At 38.4% G+C, this 24,920-nt stretch overlaps 2 protein-coding genes across 3 annotated transcripts in view; one reads left to right on the forward strand and one right to left on the reverse strand.

Moving 5' to 3' along the window:
- The window catches only part of LOC129771397 (uncharacterized), a 39,583-nt gene extending 15,177 nt beyond the window's left edge, over positions 1–24,406 (forward strand). The window contains exons 2-4 of one of the 2 annotated variants that reach the window (XM_055774999.1): positions 23,892–23,934; positions 24,080–24,179; positions 24,236–24,406. In XM_055774999.1, the coding sequence (XP_055630974.1) occupies positions 23,892–23,934; positions 24,080–24,179; positions 24,236–24,309 (217 nt within the window). In that variant the 3' untranslated portion in view covers positions 24,310–24,406. Of the gene's footprint in view, positions 1–23,891; positions 23,935–24,079 lie in introns of both variants that reach the window. The other variant, XM_055774998.1, reaches the window with a different exon arrangement.
- Positions 1–24,920, reverse strand: part of LOC129771392 (uncharacterized) — a 243,795-nt gene that overhangs the window by 152,761 nt on the left and 66,114 nt on the right. The window contains exon 2 of the mRNA XM_055774991.1: positions 2,928–3,612. Within this exon, the coding sequence (XP_055630966.1) occupies positions 2,928–3,472 (545 nt within the window). The 5' untranslated portion in view covers positions 3,473–3,612. The remainder of the gene's footprint in view (positions 1–2,927; positions 3,613–24,920) is intronic.

Here is a 24,920-nt window from a genome sequence, read left to right on the forward strand (position 1 = left end):
ACCATCGGTTAACTTTGAAAAATCATAACTCAAAAACGAAAAAAACGCATCTCTGGTTTCGACATATATTATGTGAAAAATCCTCAACTTTTCAGAAAGAATATGAAAAAAATATAGCGCCCTTGGTCCCGAGACTACGAAAACAATAAAAAACGAATACAATCAATAATCACGCGGACAGATTTGCAATTTTCCACTGGTGTAGTATTTTTTCAAAAAAGACCAGATTTGGCTATAATTTGATATGTCGATCATCTGAATCGGTTTAGTAGTTCAAAAGTTATGAATTTTTGAAAAAAGGCATTTTTGGAAAAAAAAAAAAAGAGGAAAAGGGTGATTTTTCGGACAAAAATGGAAATTGTCACCCTACTGAAAAATTTTGGAAATTGTCACCCTACTGAAAAAATAAAAAAAATACAGACACACTGACACTGACACTTTTCACGAAAATCTGAGAACCACTATATTGGTTTGGCATGGAATGGCTGATTTCGGGTTAATATTGAGAAAAATCTAAAAGGGGGTATTTCGGGTGAAAAACTCAAGTGCTGAGTTATAAAAGACACTTCGAGGAACACTTTCATTAAAAAAGTTTGGCAGGGGAATGCGGGGCAATTTTTATAAGTCCATTCGAAGCAAAATTAAACATCCAAAATAGCACATACTTTGTGTGGAGTTAACACATATTACGACCAACCGAATTTTGAAACTGACAACGAATGCAAATTCTCCGTTAAAAATGCTTCAAGAAACATAATGAGCCAAAAAAAAATCGTTTTAAAACTTCACCAAAACACAAGTTAGGAAAACACACGCGAAATAGTGGCATCGGCGAGCATGCGAAACTGGTATCTTATCGCGTTGCCAGAGCGATGATCCACGCGCGGAATGGGGTACACGCGTGATCCTAGATGCCTTGAACATTCTAGAATAAGGGAGTGTAGGATTTTTGTGTTTTTATGCAACTTCAGTTTTTGGGTTTTGGCCGCCTAAATTTTCTCAGGGACCACTGTGTGTTACCCGGATGCATTTATTCTCAAGTGCTCGCGAGTGAAATAAAATGTTCTGCCGAAGTGCTGGTGTGGGTTAGTTAGTAATCAAGCAAAGCAACTAAGCAGACGAATTATGCACACAATTTAATTCAGCTATGAAAATTCTAATTTCCAACATAAGCATAACGTATAGATCCGTAAAACACACAACAAGCTATTGTTGTTACGAAAGAATCCTCAACAGACGGAGCTTAACAGTCTTCGAAATAAGTTGATGAGTCCTTATCCTCTTGAGCCGTATCAAAAAAATGGTTAGGGAAAAGAGTGCAATCATGACTGATAATTTTATGAGACATCATCGTGAAGAGGGCTCAATCGATATACGATGAATATGCAAAAATTATTATCTTTGCAATATTCATCGCATATCGATTGAATGTTCGTCAAACAAACGAATCTATAATGTCTCGCGAAATTGTTGTGATATCATTGAGTCGCTTGCTTGTTTTCCCCTCAACAGGAAGTGTATGCTTAGCCGTTTATCGCAAATCTCAATCCCCGCCCCCCTTCCTCCAACACAACGATTTCCACCGAAACGCCACCAGATAATCAAACACCGATTGAAAAGTAGCTAGAAGTAACGTTCCGGGAGGAAATAAAACCGAAAAAAAAGAAAAATCCGCAATCAAAGTCAATCCTCATCATCTGAATATCAGACGCTCAACAACGATTGTCACATTTTATGGTTCCGCTCCGGCATCAGACAGGCGGAAAATCGAAATTTGACCCGGATGTGACATTTTGGCTGATCACGTCCTCCTGCAGCCTGCCTCCGTTTGGTTGGTTTGTCGCCGGTGATTGAAACAATCACAATTGTGTCAGCTTCAGTTGTTTTAGATCGATCGATAATAACTAGAAGTGCTCAGAGCAGTAGGGGTATGCAGCCCCAAAAAAAAAGTGGGAAAGAACAAGTTAAATGAATTGCTATAACACCGACACTAACTGATTTAATGGTACTTTTAGTGAACTTTGGTCCATTTAGAATCGCTTGGGATTCGACTCCAGATGGAGGCAGCTGCTACGATAGCTGGAGCATTTTCCGCTTGCAACTCGCCAAGATGATGCGAATCCAGATTGCTAGTATAGCGGATTAGAGTGGATTTATAAGTATTGCTAGCTTTTAGTGCGGAAACGTTTTTACCTTTTGACAAATTTGACAGAAGGGTGCGATTGAGTGAAGCTTGTATAACGCTGGAAAAGATTTCGAAGTGGATGCTGTATTGCCGTAAAATTGCTGTAAACATTTTCTCAATAATGTGATTTAGGGAAATTCAACTTTTGCAGCAAGTGGCACACCAACTGGAATCATAAATGAAATACATACATCAACGTCGGTGAAAACATTCGGAAGCGAAACCTTTTTCCTCTGCCAAAACCCTGTGGTTAAATACAATGGAAACGAAAATTTCACTCTCATGGAAACACCTATCATCTAGGAACAGTTTCCCTTCCGGCAACTCTCTCTCCATGTGGAAAAGCGTTACCCACAAGATAATAAAATATGCGTGCCAGTGATACAAAGCAGAACTTTTCGACATTAGTTTGTGTGGGAAGCTAATTTGTTGTTTTAAATTTATGCTGCATTTCATGCAAATGTGTATTACGCAGCTCGTTGCTTTATGGGCGCCATAAAAAGTTGAATGTTACGAGCGAGCGGTTGTTTCTGTCTGGGAGATGATTTTGTTTACAGAGACGAATGGATTAGATGGTGAGTGCGGTAAACACGTGTTAAATGTTTATGCCTTGTTAAGCAGCTTGGTTTTGTCTGCGGGGAAAAACGGCGGAACCATTTCGTCATTAAATTTCGAAATATTCTATATTCATGAGATTTACTTTTCATTCGAAATTTCATAGCAATATTAAACACAGACTTACCCAAATTCTGCTGATGCTTTTACGTTCGCTATCAAATCCTGCCGGAACTTATCGATATTGTTTTTCAAATACTTCCTCACTATTTCCTCCACCTCGGATCGGGTGAGGGACGGCGCTGCATGCTGCTGACTTGCACTTTCCGGCACTGGCTTGCTGATCTCAACCCCCAGCCGGCCGTTAGCATAACTCAAGCCCAGGTATGACAGTCCGAAAACGCAACACACCAACGCGATTAGCATGAAATACACTATTCGGAACGCTTTCCGGAGTTGCACCGCCACGTCGGTTTCAGTCGGTTTAGGGCCAACCATGCAAGGATCATCGCTGTAATCAGTGGTAATGAGCCGCTTGGTGGGACTCGCACGTTTCGGTTCGGCTACTTTTGCAGTATTACCCGTTTTGGTGAAATGTTTAGGTGTTTTAGGCTTCGACCTGACCGCACTGGAGGGCGCCGGTGAGGAGGAGCAACCGGAGCTGCTCTCGGAAATGGTGGGTTCCAACAGGTTGTCCTCACCAGAGGTATCAGATTTACCGGTTCGGTGCATTGTGCTTGCGTTGAGTTTATAGGCAACGGTCTGGGTGCACTCGACGCGAATTGTTTCACACTGCAGCTTGATTAATGGACGCGTGCAGCTCACCGGAGGAAATCATGTTTCCCGCTACGTTATGGCTTTCAGGAAATTTCCTGGAAAGAGATAAAAACAAGTAGCATTGAAAATAGGTGCTAGTACGAGGTGTCGAAGTAAAAATAACACTTTTGTATAAAATATCAGCTTGTTTTTAATTATAATAACATACACTTTTTGGATGTCACTAACGTTCCCAGTGGAACGTTAATAAAGATAAATATCAGCTGAAATCATTGCGCATATTTTTAAGGAAATATTTTAATAACTTGTCTATCATTTAACCAACATTTATAAAAGCGATCTTAATTTCCTAGAATTAACACATTTAAAAATAAAAAATTGTTATACTTTGTTATTTTTATGAACGCAACTAAGGAACAAAATTACCACTAACTACAAGTTCGGAATGTCATAAACAGCGGTTTCGAACAAATATTCTCCCTTATTCCGCGCGGCGAATGATGTGAGATGGCTCAAGTCACTGCATTCCCGTAGGCGAACGGCGTGACTATAGTTCGTCACTAGGTGATATTTGAAGTCGTGTCCTCATTTGTTATCGATTTGTTATCGGACATCAAAAAGGAGCTAAAAAGTAAGGTGGCATCCAGAATAAAGTGGTAAACTTTGCAATCTCACGGTCACTCGCCGCGTGGAATAAAGGGGATTATGATGATCTCCATCAGCTTTGGAAATGATTTTATAATCGCTTGTTGTTTTTGAAACTCAAATTACCGTTTTGGGACCCGTTTGCCAGTATTGAAGACATAAAAAAAATTGGTTTCGTGAACAGAAGGCAATTTTTGATGACAGCTATAAAAATTGTTTTGTTGACTGGATTGTTCATTGGAAAAGTATACTGCTTTAGAAGGGGACTTTTATGAAGGCGACAATATAAATGAAAATAATAAATAAAACATTTTATTTGATAGAATGTATAATCGAATCGAAAAAAATATTATTAAGTGTTTATCTATATATATAAAAATGGATTTCTGTCTATCTGTCTGTCTGATTCTTATGGACTCGGAAACTACTGAACCGATCGACATAAAAATTGGTATGTAGGGGTTTTTGGGGCCGGAGAAGGTTTTCATGACAGTTTGAGACCCCTCCCCCCTCTCTAAGGGGGGGCTGCCATACAAATGAAACACAAATTTCTACATTATTCGAGAATCAATCAAGTAAATGAAACGAAATGTGGCATGTAAAGGTTTGAGGGTGCAATAAATGTTTCTATGGTGATTAGACACTCCGCCCCCGTCTCTAAGGGGGGGGGGGGGTCTGCCATACAAATGAAACACAAATTTCTGTATTACTTGAGAATTCATCGAGCAAATGGAAGGAAATTTGGCATGTGGAGGTTTTAGGGGGCAATAAATGTTTCTATGGTGATTAGACAATCCACCCCCTCTCTAAGGGGGGTCTGCCATACAACTGAAACAAAAATGTCTGCATTACTCGAGAGCTAATCAAGTAAATGAAAAAATGAAAAATAAATTTCTGCATAACTCGAAAACTAATCAAGCAAATGGAGCCAAATTTGGCATGTGAAGGGGGGCACGAAACGTTTCTATGGTGAATAGATACTCCTCCCCCTTCTCTAAGGGGTGAAGAGGGGAGGGGTCTGTCTTCATTCTATTATATTTTTTGTATCAAACATTTATTCCATGTAACGGAGAAACATGTTATTTGCAAGTGGTTGAAAAATCTTGAACGAGAATTGTGTTATAATCATAAATTTTGATGTACTAGACTGATTCAGATGATCGACATATCAAACTAAAGCCAATGAGCTAGTCTTGTTTGAAAAAATATTACAATAAAAATATAAAAAAATTGTTTTTGTAGTTATTGATTATATTTGCTTTTTATAGCTTACATCGTTTCGGGACCAAGGGTGCCTTTTTTTCCAAGAACGACTAGCTAATTAACTTTAGTTTGATATATCGACCGTCTAAATCGGTTCAGTAGTTCACAAGTTATGAATTTTTGAAAAATGTCATTTTTGGAAAAAAGGTATTTCGGATCAGCCTAAAGTGAAAATGGGCACCCTAAAAATAACCACCACCACTTTTCACGAAAATCTGAGAACCACTATATCGGTTTGCCATGGAATAGCTGTATAATTAAGTTTTTCCTTAAAACCGGCGCGAGCTTTCCGACCAACCAAATATTTCCCGAGAAATTACACAGGAAGATCATTGGTACACTACCCAGCCTAGTTTTGTGTTGTGTAGAGGTGGAATGTATCATTTTAGCTAAGACGATACCTAATAGCAAATATCAATTTCAAACTTATGGAGTGATGAATCTGCGGATCAGCTAAGTGCAAGGCCAACTCAGCTCTATGGGCATGCTCTAAAATGATAGGAAGAACATGGGGCCTTAAACCAAAAATGGTTATGTGGGTTTACACTGCAATTGTGCGGCCTAGGATAACCTATGCCTCACTTGTATGGTGGCCAAAGACTAAGGAGACTGTAGCTACAAAAAAGCTAAGCAAACTCCAACGACTAGCACGCGTTGCAATTACTGGAGCAATGCGAAGTACACCCTCAAAGGCATTGGAGGCTATCCTTCACCTGGTACCTTTGAACCAATATGTTCAGCTAGAGGCTAAAAAAGCGCTCTAAAGCTTAAAAGATGGAAAAAAAATACTAGACGGGGACAAAACTGGTCACTTGAGCATCTTGAATCTTTTACCCATTAGACCAGCCTCAGAGATGAACAATGATTGGATAGAACCTAGGACCAATTATGACATTCCATACAGAGTGATCGAACATTCTCGCTCAGTATGGGATGAAGGTTGCCCCAACGTTCGTAATGGTTCAATCATGTTCTACACTGATGGGTCGAAAATGGGAATCAGAACAGGTGCTGGAGTGTATGGTCCCAGAACAAAAATCTCTGTGGCTATGGGAAACTGGCCAACAGTTTTTCAGGCAGAAATAGCTGTAATAATGGAATGTTTAAATGTCTGCCTCGAAAGAAAGTATAGACATGCTAACATCTGCATATACTCTGACAGTCAAGCGGCACTTAAAGCTCTAAATGCCTTCAAGTGCTCTTCAAAAATTGTCTGGGAATGCATTTCCCTTTTACGGCAATTAAGTCAGATAAGTTCGGTACAATTGTACTGGATTCTTGGCCATAGAGGGCAATGAGCGAGCAGATGAACTTGCCAGGAACGGCTCAAACTCACCATTCACTGGTCCAGAACCATTCTGTGGACTCTCCGACTGTGTGTTGAAAAGCGAGCTGAAAAAATGGGAAGACCGGGAAGTGACAGCCAATTGGATGGTTGCAAAACTTAAACAGGCGAAAAAATTTATTACGCCGAGTATTAGAATTACTCAACAGCTGCTAAGCCTTAATAAGAAAGACTTAAGCACATTCACTGGTCTTGTAACAGGACACTGCCCGAGTAATTACCCTCTTAAGAACATAGGTTTAGCACAAGATGATATATGTCGCTTTTGTAATGCCGAAAACCTCGGAACATTTGCTCTGTAACTGCGGAGCTCTAACTAGACGCAGACTTCAACACCTTGATAAAGCTATTCCCAAGGAAATTTGGTCTGCGTCGCCGATCAGGATTATAAATTTTATCAAACAGATTATTCCTGATTGGCACCTATCACGCTATAGCTTTCAGTCTACTCCTTCATCAATAAGTAGTTGATAAGCTTGAAGTGAAGTATAAAAAAAGGGGTATACCACAATAGTTCAAAATAATGGACGCAGTGGTTCACACCCAACAGGGGAAAAAAGTGAATGGGCTCTGAAATAGGCCACTGATTGACGGCTTTGAAATTGAGCGACAACTTGGGTGTTGAACGATCCAAAATAACATCGCATTACGAAACTTTTGCATAACTTGAACAGCGTGATGACAATTTTACTATTGCAACCATATCATCGTGACTTTTCGAGTCAGCAATGCTATTGGGAAATTGAATTCCTTGCAGAGAATGTGCGTGATGCAGTTTGTTTGAGAGTTACAATGTAGAACGGCTCGACAAACATGTGGGCGAAGCTATAAAAAAAGGGGTTAGTTAGCGCTCAACTTCTAAGTGGAGCAGTCGTGTCGTCTCCCTAGAAGCCACACGCAAGCTATATTCTTTTGTTTCGGATCGATTTTTATTTTAACATTCTTCTGTTTCGCGTATTTCTTTCGTCGCGAGTTTCTCCGCGATGAGTATTCGACGCGAAAACACGTTTCGCATTGATTATGCGATCGTGCCGAAGAAGCCTTCCTTTGAAGAGCTTCACGATTTTGTTGCTACCGAGTTGGGACTGTCATACGAACAGGTTCTCCGTCTCCAACCAAGTAGAGTACTTGGATGTGCTTTTGTGAAAGTCATTGACCTAGCGCTGGCACAGAGAATTGTAGCAGAACACGACAACAAGCACGAGATCCAAGTGGACGGTAAAATCTACAAACTTCGGATCACATTGGAGGATGGAGCGGTGGAGGTGAAGCTGACGGACCTTTCCGAAGATATCAAAAACGAACAAATCGCTGATTTTCTCGGTGCCTACGGTGAAGTACTCTCGGTCGCCGATCAACTATGGGACAGTAAATATCGCTTCGCTGGGCGTCCGACTGGTGCTCGTATTGCGCGTATGATAGTAAAGCGCAACATCGAAAGCTACATCACCATCGACGGTCAATCAACAAATGTAACGTATCCCGGTCAGCTGCAAACATGCCGTCACTGTAGCGAATTTGTACACAATGGCATCTCTTGTGTACAAAATAAGAAACTGCTTGTGCAGAAATCCTATGCCAATGTGGCAAAGCTGAAGGAACCAAAACCAGCCGCTCCGAAACCTTCCACATCAAAGCAGAAAACACAGTTTGTCGCACCGTCGGCAACGAAGCTCGCAGAGAGAGGAAAAGAACAGACACAGCCATCTACACAACAACAAAATATGATCCAACCTGCGCTCGCGACTTCGAAAATGTCCACAAAAACAAACCTTCCCGAACAAAGTGCCTCTCTTATAGAACCGCCGATACTGCTAAATACGGTTAGTCGAATGATTACACGCCAAACAAGCGATGGAAACGAAACCGATGCCTCATCAGCTTCGATAGGCGCTCGGAAAAAAATTGTTCGTCCTCCATGCAAGAAGCAGCGAGAAAACTACGGTGACGATACGGGTGAGGAGTTAGATAACGAAATATAATGTCACTCACAAGCTATAACATCACTACGATAAACATAAACACCATCACCAACTCGACAAAACTTAATGCATTACGAACTTTTTTGCGGACTTTGAACATTGACATCGCACTCTTGCAAGAGGTAGAGAACGAGCAACTTATCTTGCCTGGTTACAATGTGGTATGCAATGTGGATCACTCTCGTAGGGGAACGGCAATAGCGCTGAAAGAGCACTTGCGATTCTCACAAGTGGAGAAAATCTTAGACGGGCGACTAATAGCACTCAGAGTGCAAAACAAAACAATCTGTTGTGTCTACGCTCCATCTGGTACAAACCTCCGATCGGAAAGAGAGAATTTCTTCAACAACACTCTCGCTTACTATCTTCGTCTCAACGCAGAACACACATTGATAGCAGGTGACTTCAACTGTGTTGTACGGCAGTGCGATGCGACAGGAAACAACCACAGCCCCGCTCTTCTCGCATCCATAAAACAACTGCAGCTTCTCGACGTTTGGGAACAACTAAATCCGCATGTACCCGGTCACACGTACATTACATACAACTCATCATCTCGCCTGGACCGTATGTACGTCAGCCGTGGCTTACGTAGTATGCTGAGAACGTCCGATACACACGTGTGCTCTTTTTCTGACCATAAAGCGGTCACGGCGCGAATTTGCCTTCCCCAATCAGGCCGCAAGCCTGGTCGTGGCTATTGGTCTCTTCATACCCACTTACTTACATCGAACAACATACACGAGTTCCAAGTGCAATGGCAATACTGGACCCGTCGGCGCCGAGAGTATACATCATGGATGCAGTGGTGGCTGTCGTACGCTAAACCCAAAATAAAATCTTTTTTCCGTGGAAAATCGAAGGCCGCCTTCGATGATTTCCATCAACAACATCAACGGATGTACGCTGAATTAAGACGCGCGTACGATGGCTATTACCGTAATCCTGCAATGTTAGCGACTATAAACAGGTTGAAAGCGAAAATGTTAACCCTCCAGCGCAACTTTACGCAAGCATTCGTTCGCATAAATGAACCGTTTATCTGTGGAGAGCCTATCTCAATGTTCCAGCTAGGCGAAAGGCATAGGAAAAAAAACAATCATCACACAACTACGTGACGAAGACGACCAGCTGATCGAAGATGCTGATGCGATAGAGCGGTACATGTTCGATTTCTACAAATCACTATATGTTACGGGTCAGACGGAAAGAGATGAAGAAAACACATTCGAGTGCCCGAGAGTGATTCCAGAGAACGATCCCGTAAGTGAATCTTGTATGGATGAAATAACTCCGTCCGATATTATCACTGCCATCAAGACAAGCAGCCCGAACAAGTCTCCCGGCAAAGACTCTCTGCCACGAGAGTTTTACCTCAAAACGTTTGATGTCATCTGGAGAGAACTTACTCTCGTTATAAATGAAGCACTGTCAGGGAACTTTCCGGCAGAATTTGTTGACGGTGTGATCGTCCTCGTGAAAAAGAAGGGGAATGATCAAACGGTACATGCATACAGACCGATCTCGTTACTCAACTTTGATTATAAAATACTCTCCCGCATTCTTAAGAAGCGTCTGGATAGGACGATGAGTGCCCATCATGTGCTTACCGACAGCCAAAAATGCTCGAATTCCGGCCGAAACATTTTTCAGGCCACTCTCGCTCTCAAGGATCGCATCGCTCGTCTGATTAAATGTAAACAACGTGGTTTACTGGCAGCTTTCGATCTCCGTCACGCTTTCGATCTTGTTGATCGGGATTTTCTTTTTCGGAACATGTGCTCGCTCGGGTTCAATCCGAATCTCGTACATTTACTCGTCAAAATCGGAGATTTGTCTTTCTCACGCATATTGATAAACGGGCGTCTTTCGGTAGCATTCCCCATCGAAAGGTCGGTTCGTCAGGGAGATCCACTCTCCATGCACCTCTTCGTAATTTATTTGCACCCATTGCTCAAACGACTCGAGGAGATATGTGGTTCTGACCTCGTTGTTGCGTACGCCGATGATGTTTCGGTAATAAGCACGTGTAGTACAAAAATGGGTAGTATACGAGATGCATTCCAACGCTTCGAGAGAGTCTCTGGAGCAAGTTTAAGTGTAGAGAAATCTGTTTCGATCTCGGTGGGCTACACTGACGACATGCCACTCACCATGCCGTGGCTGCCAAACGCCAATACCGTTCGCATTTTGGGAGTAACCTTCGCTAACTCCATACGGATGATGAATAAGCTAAATTGGGATGCGCTTGTATGTACATTCTCTCGGCAAGTTTATCTCCAATCGTATCGTACGCTAACTTTGCATCAAAAAGTGACACTACTCAATACATTCATAACGTCGAAGTTATGGTATCTCGCATCCATTCTTACACCGACTGCCGCGCATACGGCAAAGCTGACAGCGACTATGAGAACGTTTCTGTGGCGAGGAATCGTGGCACGAGTGCCAATGCAACAACTGGCGCGTAGCAGAGAAGCAGGCGGTTTGAAATTGCAGTTGCCTGCTTTTAAATGCAAGGCGTTACTGTTGAATAGACACTTGAATGATATAGCGTCACTTCCCTTTTATATGTCCTTCCTTTCCCAGCGAAATCCTACCCCTCCTGCAGATTGTCCTTGCTTAAAAGTTATCCTTTAATTTTTCCCAAATCTCCCTCCACATATCCAACAAAATCCTTCCGCCGATACTATACAAAACCATTACATCGAACAAACTGAAATACCGAAAGTTACTCGTGAGTATCCAGCAGTGAACTGGAGACACATTTGGAAGAACATTACGCTTCGAAAGCTGACCTCGAGTGAACGGAGTACTCTTTTCTTGTTGACCCATAGAAAGCTTGAGCATAGAAAATTGATGTACCGAATGAATAGAACCGATGGTGAGAGCTGTTTGTTCTGTAACATTGGATGCGAAACATTAGAACACAAACTGAGCGAGTGCGTACGGGTGGAGCCAGCTTGGAGACTATTGCAGCGAAATAGGGAATAGGGGAGCTTTTGAGACCTCAATTGAGGAGCATACAAAAATCGAAAAAAAATTGTAATTCTCAAAATGTTTGTAAAATATGTAACTATTATTATGCAATGTAGTAACGTAATTGATATAGCTAGTTTAGAATTTGAACTCGAAACGACATTCGAGTAATTATTTTGTAATTATTCTTTAGAACTTTTTGAAATAAACTGTTTGAACATTGACAAAAAAAAAATCATAGAAACATTTATTGCACCCTAAAACTTTCACATGCCAACTTTGGTTTCGTTTGCTTGGTTAATTTCCGAGTAATGCAGAAATTTGTGTTTCATTTGTATGGCAGCCCCCCCTAAGAGAGGGGGAGGGGTCTCAAAATATCACGAAAATCTTCCCCGGCCCCAAAAACCCCTACATACCAATTTTCATGTCGATCGGTTCAGTAGTTTCCGAGTCTATAAGAATCAGACAGACAGACTGACATCACTCCATTTTTATATATATAGATATATGAAAGTTTTCTGTTCGTTTGTGTGCGCGTTAAAAACTCGAAAAGTACGGAACCGACTGAGCTCAAACTATGATACAATATACAAAACAATCAAATACATCTAGGATTGTTGTTACAACATAAAAAAGTGAAAAATTCAACTCAACCATGCAACCACAATGTGCCACAGCAAAGCGTGGCAGGGTACAGTTAGTATCTTATAGTAAAGTCTGCTTCATTTAATATTGGAACAAATTCTTTTGCTCATTGTGGCGCTCCTAGTGGACGGATTTGGAAACTTTTTTCACCCACGTGTCGGGAAATTCATTACCTTTCACCATGTATTTATGTCATAACACCAAACGATAGCATTTTGTAAACAACCGCCATGGAAGCCGAACGGAGAGATAAAATTGTGCACAGTTTTCTTGAAAATCCATTGTTGTCGGCCTCTAAGCTAGCTAAATAGCTTAAAATGCCCAGAAATACCGTATGGCGTGTTATCAAGCAGTACAAGGAAACATTGACGACGGCTCGGAAGCCGCATTCGAAGCGTCGGAGTGGAACTGTCGACCGGAAACTGCGTGGGAAAGTCATCAAGGCCGTCAAGAGGAATCCCAATCTTTCAGACCGCGATTTGGCCAATAAGTTCCAGGCCGCTCACAGTACGGTGCGACGAATTCGTCTCCGGGAAGGAATAAGGTCATTCCGAGCCAGCAAACAGCCAAATCGGACGCTGAAGCAGAACAATGTGGCCAGAATCCGTGCTCGAAAGCTGTACGACCAAGTGCTGACCAAGTTCGACGGATGTATTCTGATGGACGATGAGACCTACGTGAAGGCGGACTTTGGGCAAATCCCAGGTCAAAAATTTTATTTGGCGACGGCTCGGGGGGATGTACCTGCAAAATTTAAGTTCGTGTTTGCGGATAAATTCGCCCGCAAGTACATGATTTGGCAGGGGATATGCAGTTGTGGACAGAAAACCAAAGTCTTTCTCACTGACAAGACAATGACATCAGAAGTCTACAAAAAAGAGTGCCTACAGAAACGGATTCTGCCGTTTATTCGTGCCCACGACCGTCCAGTAATGTTTTGGCCGGACCTCGCAAGCTGCCATTACAGCAAAACGGTTATGGAATGGTACGCAACGAACGGGGTCAGCGTAATACCGAAGGACCTCAACCCCCCAAACTGCCCCCAGTTCCGGCCGATGGAGAAATACTGGGCAATCACGAAGCGGAGGCTTAAGGCAAAGGGAAAACTTGTTAGGAACATGACTCAAATGAAGAACTGGTGGAATCAAATCGTCAAAACGGTGGACGAAAAGGGTGTGCGCCGCCTAATGTGCCGTATTACGGGAAAAGTAAGAGAATTTCTTCGAAACAGCAATAAATAATTTTTTAAATTTTTTTTTATGAAAGAGTAAAGAAAATGCTACATTTTTATGAAAAACAAATTATGAATTCGTTAATAAATGACTGAACTACACGCAATTGTTTGTGTTCCAATATTAAATGAAGCAGACTTTAATCCTACGTCAACTATACAGTCATGGTTCGGAAACAACCCTTTTGTTTTTGTTTTTCAAAAAAAAATTAAACAGAAAATATAAATGAAAATATATTCAAACGCAATTTAATAATTTTCTTAAAAATAAAATTGTCCACGTGGACAAAAGGGGAGGGGTATAAGAAATGTCCACGCTTATCCACGGAGGGGGAGGGGGTGTATCGTGCTTTTTATGTCCACGTGATATGTGGACAGCCCCTAATCTGCATAACATAAATGGAGACGCAAAGTACATGTAATAAGGTTTAACTCCATCAATGATAATCCACTCCCTTCTTCGATCCCGAGTTAGATGGAGTCGCGTGGTTTTCCTTCTCGTTACAAGCGAGATTGGGATGTAAATGAGTTGCGCAGCAAAAACAAACAATTTAAATCCTTATTATACATTCAGCAAGCACTGCATGACAATGAGAATATGTGGGTGTGTGTGATTGTTTGTGTGCAGTTTGAAAAAGGTATTTATCATTCATGAAACACAAATCTGTAAGGGGAAGTGAAATCGCATCGATGGAGAGTCAAATCCATTACAGCATGGGAAAAGCTAGATACAGAGCGCAGCTGGCGAAATCCGCGCTCCGCTGAATAATGTATAAAACATGAGATTTAGTGGAATATCTACACACTCGGAATTGAACTATCGTAAAATAATACGAAATGTGACATTAATTTTTTTTTCTCTTACTGGACGAAAGTTTCATTGAATTAATTTTTAGGTCGACTAATCCGCTCTCGAATTGCCACAAACGTTAGTTTCCCATTTCCTGTGTGTGCAGCCAAATAGTAGTGTAAATAGTGGCACAATTCCGACCCGCAGTAGATGACATCGTTATCGATATCCAATCCAATGATGATTCCACAATTGAGTTTTTCCGTTCTCTTCCGGATTTTTCCCACTCGTTGGATTTCTTTTTTTTTTGCACTCCCTCCGTTACTATCGTGAACCGGTGCGCATTGCTATGACCCGAGGGATGAAATTTTGTTTCCCTGCTGGCGCAGTGGTGCATTGATGGGTTGCCCTGACTCTCTTATGGCAGCTGCAGCTCAAGCGTGTAATCTCTTCATCTAAACGTCGTTTGAAGCGATCTTCCGCCACCCACAGAGTTGTTTTCCAACTTTTTCCCACCACTGGTAGTCGAACAAGATGATAAAAGTGAACCTGGGGAGCGCTGCCGCACCTTTGCCAGAGTTTGAGATGTGATCTGATGGTCGTGCAACTAGAACCCCGGAAAGTGTTGAGTGTGCACTGTTTGAGCGTACATCCATCAGTTGTACCTTTTAGATGTAGAGATTTTCAATTAAGAGTTACATGTTAAGAACAGAAGCTGTCGCTTATCGAGACTTTCGTGGAGAGTTTTTTTTTGAATCCATATGGATTTCTATCTGAATTTGATTGGCGATTAGAACGAATTGGCGAAACATTTTAAAATCTTTTCAGGGCTTAAACAAAAAACAGGTGTACTATTTTAAATTTTCGATTGTTGTTTTTTTTCATAACAAATGAGAGGTATTTGAATGAATTTTCTTACCAAGATATTTTCAATTTCGGTTTCCTGATTCTTTACTAAAATAAACACCTCGTTTAGAATTTTGTGCACTGCACTGTATAGCATGCTATCAAAAGCTATGAAACTGCACAGTGTTTTGAATCGGTAAACGTGACATACTATGAAAATAGTGTGTTCAAAGGTTCTGTACACTGGAGAAAACATTTTGTAGATGCAATGACCAAATCCTTAGTAGTCGAAGTGGTAAAATGTACACATTATTTATACATATTACCAAAACTCTATAAAACTGATTTCAGAGAATGTGGAGGCGATCTGGCGTAGTGGTAACATCCATGCCTCTCACGCTAAAGGTCACGAGTTCAATTCTCACTCCCGACATTCTTCCAAAAATGGAAGTAAAAGTGTCGAACCAGCCAAATGAGTTGAAAGTCACTATAATACAGATATAAAAAAAAAAAAAAAAAAAAAATTTCAGAGAAAATGTACATCCCTACCAAAGATACGTACATTTCTCTTCTTTGTATAAGTAACTTTGTGTGTATTCATAGCACTTCATACTCGCCATTCCTCTTGTGGAAGCAAAGCGACTCGGAGATAAGCATTCTCATTATGTTCAGCAGTTCATTATGTTCAAATTTATATAAACATTGTGTTGACCGTATTGCCAATTTTTTCATTACAAATAAAATATTTTTTTTGTGCATATAATGAAGGCATAAATATAGAATGTACATCATTTTAAAGCTTAAACTCTCATGTTTTGAAATATTTCACGAACAAGTTTTATCTTGGTGTATGATGTAGATTAGGATGACAGCGAAAATGGTCATGTCAAACTTCAAAAACCGACCATGTGCATTTTGTTTATTGGCTCAAAAAATGACCTGTGCAAAGTTTCAGCTCAATCGGACACGATTAAGGGGTGCCTCAAAGCGCTCAAAGTTTTGATTTTTTCATCCTCGAAAATCTTCCAAGGGAAGGAAAAAGAAACTCGGAAAATCTAAAAACAAATTTTTAGATGCCAAGTGACTTAAAAATGCGTCAAACGTCGAGATCTGGTGTCATCTCGGAAACATTTTTTGGCCGAAAATCGAGCTTTTGGGATTTAGCCTGAGAGGCAATGAACGTATGGGAAAAAAATAATCATCGAATTTAAAGAACTGACCATGTACATTTTGCTTATTGGCGCAAAAAATTATCTGTGCAAAATTTCAGCTCAATCGGACATGATTTAGGGGTGCCTCAAAGCGCTCAAAGTTTTGACTTTTTCATCCTCGAAAATCTTCCAAGGGGGAAATTTGGAAAATCGAAATTTTTTTTTCGGTGCCAAATGACTTAAAAATGCATGAAACGATGAGATCTGGTGTTATCTCGAAAAAAAAATTTTAGACCGACAATCGACTTTTTGGAAAATAGCCTGAGTGGCAAAAAAAATCAAAACTTTGAGTGCTTTGAGGCTTAAGGATGTCCGATTGAGCTGAAATTTCGCACAGGTATTTTTTTGGCCAATACACAAAATGTACATGGTCGGTTCTTTAAATTCGATAATTATTTTTTTCCATACCTTCATTGCCTCTCATTTCATGCATTTTTAAGTTATTTGGCATCGAAAAAAAAATCGATTTTCCAAATTTCCTCCTTGGAAGATTTTCGAGGATGAAAAAATCGAAACTTTGAACGCTTTGAGGCATTTCTAAATCATGTCCGATTGAGCTTAAATTTTGCACAGATGTTTTTTTTTGGGCCAATAAACAAAATGTACATGGTTGGTTTTTGAAATTCGATGATGAAAGTTTTTCCATACATCCATTGCCACCCTAATGTAGATGTAGTGGACAAAAATATAGGGAAGAAATCAAAAATCGTTGTCTCTCTGTACAACGATTTAGTTAGATATTTTAGATTGAATTAAAAATTTCCCTTTCGTCTTTGATGATTAATTGCTAATTCATGCTAGCTCATTTTGATTTTATTCACAGAACTCGTACTTTGTTTCGGCATCCAGCAAAAAAGAAAAAAGACCTCTCTGATTTTTAGATATGTTATGTCAAAAAAAAAAAAACTTCAGCCACAGCAGTGGAACTCCATACAATTCACTGACTAAAAAGTGTCCACATTTTCATCGCTTGTTTACGTGAAGAATATAATTTTTTCAGGCACACTTGATTTGAGAGTGTATGGATTTCTAGCTGTCTTGACGCAAGGTCTTTAATGAAGAATGAGAAGATGGGAAGGTTTATATAAACATGTTTATAATTACATAAGTTTATTCAAATATTAATATTGCTCTTATTTAACTATTCAGTGCAATTTTATCAAAATTTTAAAGAGAAATTAAAAAAGGAATGTTTTTTTTCAATATTTTTCTGAGATGGTTATTAAAAATCCATGATTAATATTGCTTTATTATTTACCCTCCATTATTTGTTAATTTCTCCTGCTTTTCGTTCTTTGACCTATCATTTGAACAATTCAATTTGAGAGGTTTAAAATTGCGACAAGATAAAAATTTTGTGTGAAAGAGCAAATTGTGGAAAATTAAGTCGCAAATTCTCTAAGCGTTATAATCAAAGTTTTTCTGTAGTATTTAATTTTTGAGTTTGTGTGAATGACAGATTAAAGTTGATTCATAAAAAATAAGATTTCATTTGATATGACGATTTTTGAAATCGACTGTAAAGTTATGACGTTTTGTAAGAAATGTTACTTACTTAATCAGCAAAAGGCCTTAGTGGCATGTGCTGTACACAAAAGTTGTCTCTATTCACATGAATTTTATATTTTTTTCCAATTCTTAACTTTCAAACTAACATATCATATCTTTCCGTTATCCGCAAACATGCCAAGCAGTAACTTAAAAAAAACAAACTCATAAACGACAAAAAGAGTCTTAGATTGTATATATTTTTTATATATTTTTCACAGTTTTACAGTACCATTTGCTTATTGGCGTGTTTTTAGTTGGAGTGCCTTTCAGTTGGCGGTTCACCAGTTGGAGCACGCGCCAATCAAAAAGCAATCATCTGTCATAATTGTATGTTAGTTTTACTATGTTGTTCCAATGCCATTTTTATTGAAGGGTCTTTGAACGTTAAACTCAAAAAATGAAGGCACAGTATAAAAGTGTTTAGTTTTGCAGTTTGTTTGACAAATGTATTCGTTTGAAAACATTTATTAATACATACACATATATAAAGTGAATTATATCACATCCACTATTCAAGGAAGTTAATGATATTTTCTAGCATCAATCCAAATGCAGTAATTCTAATTATTATTATGGCCGCACTAATAAACATGAAAAACAACAAGAACAACGCGAACTTTGAAATTTGTGAACTATTGCAGTATTACTTCAGCCATTCCATGCCAAACGGATATATTGGTTTTCAGATTTTTGGAAAATTGGTAGCTTGTTTTCGTTATGGTAAAACATTGAACCTGTATTATAATTTTTTTGGGTGATTCGATTTTTTCACTTTTTCCCAAAATGACTTTTATCAAAAACTCATAACTTTTGAACCACTAAGCCGATTCAGATGATCAATACATCAAATTGAAGTAAATTAGCTAGTCTTTTTGGAAAAATATCAAACTTCCAAGAAATTTGAATTTTTTTTTCGTAATTCTTGATTGTATCCGTATTTATAGTTTACATGATTTCGGGACCAACGGCGCTATATTTTTCTATATTTTTTCTTGAAAACTGAGGATTTTTTTACACATTTATATTTTTTACTCAAAATTAGATATATTCTTTTTTCTTTTTTGAGTAATATTTTTTTAGAGTTAACCGATAGTTCGGAATATTAATTTTTTCCCCTTTTTCCTATTTTCAAAAATTCATAACATTTGAACTGCTAGAGCGATTCAGATGATCGATATATCAAATTAAAGCCAAGAATTCAGAGTTGTTCGAGAAATAATAAAACGAAAAAAAATTTTTGGAAAAATATTGCACTTGCGTAAAAAATATTTTTGTTTTCGTGATTAATAATTGTATCTGTTTTTCATAAATAAAAAAAAATTATTTGCACGTGTGAAATCATTGACTTAAATTAACTATGTCGATTATATGAATCGATTCAGTAGATAAAAGTTATGAATTTTTAAAAAACGTAATTTTTGGAAAAAAAAAGGAAAAAAATGATTTTTTGAACCATCGGTTAATTTTGAAAAATCATAATTTAAAAACGAAGAACACATTTTTGAATATGTTATCTAAAAAACCCTCAGCTTTCGAGAAGAAATATAAAAAAACATAGCGCCCTTGAATGAAAACTATAAAGAACAATTACGATCAATAATCAAGAAAACAAAATTATTTTTTTTGCAAGTATAGTATTTAAAAAAAAAACAACTGGCTAACTGGCCAATTAGATATGTCGATCATCTGAATCTGTTTAGTAGTTCAAAAGATATGAATCTAAAAAAAAAATATTTTTGGAAAAAAGGAGAAAACTAGATTTTTCGAACCACCCTAAAATGGAATAGGATCTAATATTTAACGAAAAGGAACAAAACTACCAATTTACACGAAAATTTGAGAACCACTATGTCGGTTTGGCATGGAATCTATATATAATACTAAAAAAATATAGTTTGGTGTCAATTTCCCCTGCAACTAAAAAACTGATTACTAGAAACTAATTGACGTTAACGTTTTATTACCTTGTAAATTCTAGATACAATACCAACAGAGGGTATTTAAAAAAATAAAAATAGCTTTTTATAGGGTGTGTTCAAAACTGAAAAAAAATATTCAGAAATCATATTTTTATGTTGTTTTTTAAAGGTACCTACATTATTTAGTCGTATAATTATTGTATCATTCAATTTATCCCGATGAGAATGCTTTAAAACATTTCAACTGATGCTCTTACCACATTTTAATTTTTTTTATTCAATGTTCAGTTTCTATGGCGAAGCTTCATTCGTAAATTACACATTTGTCATCATTGGTGGAATACGATCATAAATGTTGTTATGAATAGCACAGCAAGTTATGATTACAATACATATGGATTTATTTTGATAATGCATTATACATAAACCGATAAAAATGCATTATAATATCTATTCACAGCGCTTTAGCGTCTATATGTATGTTTTATTCAATTTCAGTTCGTAATTTCTATACCATTCGCCGTGTTTATCATGATGATGCTAACATTAATAACATTATATACGAACCTCCCACCTTATATATGATGTCTCCCACCCTTTTAGAGACATCTTAACATTATGTTCAATTTTTAGAGCGTAAACTATCTGTCAATTTTTTCACTGTTTACATTTTCTTGCCACAAATCGTTGCCACTTTTTTCTCTCAAGTTCCACTTCTCTTCTCTGCTTCAGCTCTCAAGAAAAAATATAAAAACAAGAAGTAGACAGAAAAGACTTCAATTTGTTATGTCGATCATCGGAATCGATCTAGTAGTTCAAAAGTTATGAATCTTTGGAAAAAAGGCATTTTTGTAAAAAATTGGAAAAAAAAAGATTTTTTGGACCACCCTAAAATGAAAATTGTCCATATATACAGCCATTCCACGCCAGATGGATATAGTGGTTCTCAGAGTTTCGTGGAATGTGATAGTTTTTCTCCATATTGCAAAATATTAAACTCGTATTTTTTAATTTTTCAATAGGATCCCCATTTCCATCTTCCGAATCGAATCGAATTGTCGCGGGTTTGTTGCGTTTAACCCTCCGGAATGTGAAGGATTTTCGAATTGAGAGATGGTATGAAATTTTGTTATTTCGCATGGGAAAACCATGCAATTAAGGGCATGTAGTTTTCTGCGGGAAACGATGTTTGAATACCCCTCTGGAAGTTTTATTTGATGATTTCCAATTAATATCACAACTGTAAGATCACACGATGCACTTCATTTTACTATTTTGATGTTAATTTACTGGAATATAGATCAATCGCAGCGAAATTGGATAAATTGTGTAGAAAACGTTGAAATAAATAATAATCTGAGGACTGTACAACGTACAACTTGATGTGTTTGTTTGTAAACAATTTATAAATATAAAAGGTAATGATTTCTATGTTTTTGATGTCTACTTCTAGGCGTAAGATTTGGAATATCTCATTTTTCAGGTGGTGAAACCAAAAAAAAACATAGACCTTAGAACATGCATAAGACTGAGATGACGATCTCTTGTTAGTGAACAAAGGTGTTGCTTTTAACATACTCCCAGAAGATCTGAAACATTTCCGGTGTTTGATAGCCATCTCAAAATCAGAAACAGGTTAATAAAAGTAAATAAATTTCTCCGTCAAAATCAACCACTGTGTCCAATATATTCACAAATAAATTCAAATTTTGATTGTTTTACATAAGATATATATAAAAATGGAGTGTCTGTCTGTCTGATTCTTATAGACTCGGAAACTACTGAACCGATCGACATGAAAATTGGTATGTAGGGGTTTTTGGGGCCGGGGAAGGTTTTCGTGATATTTTGAGACCCCTCCCCCCTCTCTAAGGGGGGGCTGCCATACAAATGAAACACAAATTTCTGCATTACTCGGAAATTAACCAAGCAAACGAAACCAAAGTTGGCATGTGAAAGTTTTAGGGTGCAATAAATGTTTCTATGATGGTTAGACAGTCCTTCCCCCACTCAAAGGGGGGGCAGCCATACAAATGAAACACAAATTTCTGCATTACTCGAGAATTAATCAAGCAAATGAAACCAAATTTGGCATGTGGAGGTTTTAGGATGCAATAAATGTTTCTATGGTGTTAAGATACTCCTTCCCCCTCTCCTAGAGGGGGCTGCCGTACAAATGAAACACAAATTTTTGCATTACCCGAGAATTAATCAAGCAAATTAAACCAAATTAGGCATATGGAAACTTTAGGGTGCAATGAATGTTTCTATGGTGGTTAGATACCCCTCCCCCCTCTCTTAGGGGTGGCTGCCATACAAATAAAACACGAATTTCTGCATTACTCGAGAATTAATCAAGTAAATGGGCGGGACGAAGTTTGCCGGGTTAGCTAGTAACCAATAAATTATTCTTTTTAATGAATGGTAATATCATTTTGATAATTCATAGCTTGTGTTTCGGTACAACACCGGCTTTAACATTTGTGGCCAGTCATCTCGGCATTTTGTCCTTAATTCGGATTATCGCGTCCTTGAACTGGGTCACCTTTTGCTCGTTTACTTTCGACAGCATGTATGACCATACGAAGTAATCCAAAGGGTTAGATCTGGTAAAAATTTTCCCGACTTCAGTTCTGAACCAGATTCACAGTACGAGAAGGCGCTCCGTCCTGCTGAAACACGTAATGATCATTCCCGTACAATATTTCCTTACGGCTTTACGGCATTCTGTCAACCATTCGTTTTACAACATAAAGCGTTTATCTGAACACATTTTTCAATGGAAACAAGTGGTAGTTTGCCGTATTTACAAATACCTCCCCAAACCATCACGGGTGTGGAGCTTTGGAAACATTGAATATCTTCCACTATCTGGGATATTCCTAGAATCGTTTGCCCACAATCTGTCGTTTTGGACTTTGGGATACTGGTGAGCAATTCCAAATGAAATCGACAAATGACAAAACATGAGAATTTTTGATTGAGAATTTTTGATGTCACTCGCGAGAACTGTCAAACTCACAAGCTGGTGTAAATCAAGGCGCTTAACATACTACCAGGTGGGTTAAAATGTAAAAATCACTCTATAGCCATGAATTTACAGAATGAAATTAACACACTTCTAAAATAAAAAATAATGAATGAAAATTTACTTTTCTGTATCGAATATGTATTCTATGCAGTACAGTATTACGTTTTCTCGCAAATTGTGAAATAATATTGAACCGAAATCGTGTCTGATGATGATTTTATATTATGATGGCGAGTTTTTTGTAAATGTTGTGTGTTGTGCAATATATAGCCAAACGGTTAAGTAAGCGTCGTGTTTCAAGTAATCGAATAACTTAAGAATCTCCATTCAAATTTTAACATTGCAAAACTTAAATGTTTGCGAATTTGACGATTATTTCCAGTTAAATATGATTAGCGAATGAGCGCACCTTGTTCCATAGATCTGCCTTGAGCTCACCGATCAGTTCGATATGTTCGGCAATGACAGCTAAATTTGCAACACATCTTGACTCGCGGATCATTTCCTCTTGGCCGGGGCTTGGATCCAACCGATTTCGGATTTTGTTATGTTGGCATTGTAAAGCGGTAGAACTGCTCGCTCTGCAAGAAACATCGGGCTGCTGTTCTATTAATAACACAACAATGCTCATAGAAAACTTTAGTAATTCTGTGTAGGGGAAGGGAGGGTAAGCTCGCCACTGGGGATAAGACCGGCACCCCCTGAGTTTTACTAGAAAATTCTGATTAACTACGTTTTTGAAAACGCTACATGTTAGCATTTATTATTTTAGACGTTTTCAATCACATCGAACCCACCGTGATCCGTCAATTGTCAAAATATAAATCAAAACAAACGCGAGTGCAGATGATATGTAGCCGGATGTAATTTTCCGTCAGTGAATTTTAAGCTTTTATTGTTGAACTCGGCTTCAAATTCTTTTCTGTTGCTCTACAGTTTGTCCCCTGGATTGTTAGCAATCACTGGGATTCGAGTTGAGGTAAGTTAATGCAATAAGTTAATAGAAATAGTCTTCTTGAAAAATGTGTGCTGTCGGGGTAAGTCCGTCACCCTTTGAGTGGGGGATCCCGGCATGATTTGCGTTTAGTTGAAGGTTTCTAAGACATATTTTCCATCAATTTCAGATGCCACGCAGCTACCAAAGGAAAACGAATCGAGGGAGTTGGTCCCAGGAGAACCTCACCCTTGCAAAAGAGGCTATTGCTAGTGGAGTTTCTATTAAACGTGCTTCCGCGATTTTTGGAATACCCAGGTCTACATTACATGATCACGTTTTTCAGAAGGTGGTAAGCTCGAAACTAGGACCAAAAGAGACCGTATTTACGGTGGAGCAGGAAGCGGAGATCATAATTAACCTACTTGACCTAGAAAACCGATAGAAAGCAAGAAATGGGTTCATGAGACATGCTACACGGATTTCGATATGACGTGCATTTTTTGTTCTTAAGTTGTTTTTTATGAATTGAACTACTGATGTAAATTTAATGTTGGATTTAAGCTGTTCGATTAAATTAAATGAACTTCATCATTCAACGAAAAATAATGGCTATATGGTCTTAACGAAAATAATAAACTAATTACAACTAAACATAATTTAATTAGTTCTATTGCCATCATAATCACATAATCCCGAAAAAAATCACCTACAGTCATGAACTTATTCTTCTCTGTGATTTCAAGTCGAATCCTAGTGTGATTAAAAGCGTCGTATGACGGATAATGATTGAAGTGAGAAGAAAAACTGACCACCGGTAAGTGTTCAATGTGGTCCTAGATTCCATTAAACTTGTAATTGAATTGTGGTGTGGTTTGGTGATTTCTTCTCCATATTCCATGTTCATCGGAACTTGTTCCGACCATATCTCCGGAATCGGTTGAACGATTCGAACCATACTCGACAGCGACATTTAGAATTAGAATACCTTCTATTTGCCGACTGTCACATTCAAGCTGGTTTATCTGTTG

The sequence above is a fragment of the Toxorhynchites rutilus genome, chromosome 2 (genome assembly GCF_029784135.1).
Source record: "Toxorhynchites rutilus septentrionalis strain SRP chromosome 2, ASM2978413v1, whole genome shotgun sequence".
In the NCBI taxonomy this organism is placed as follows: domain Eukaryota; kingdom Metazoa; phylum Arthropoda; class Insecta; order Diptera; family Culicidae; genus Toxorhynchites; species Toxorhynchites rutilus.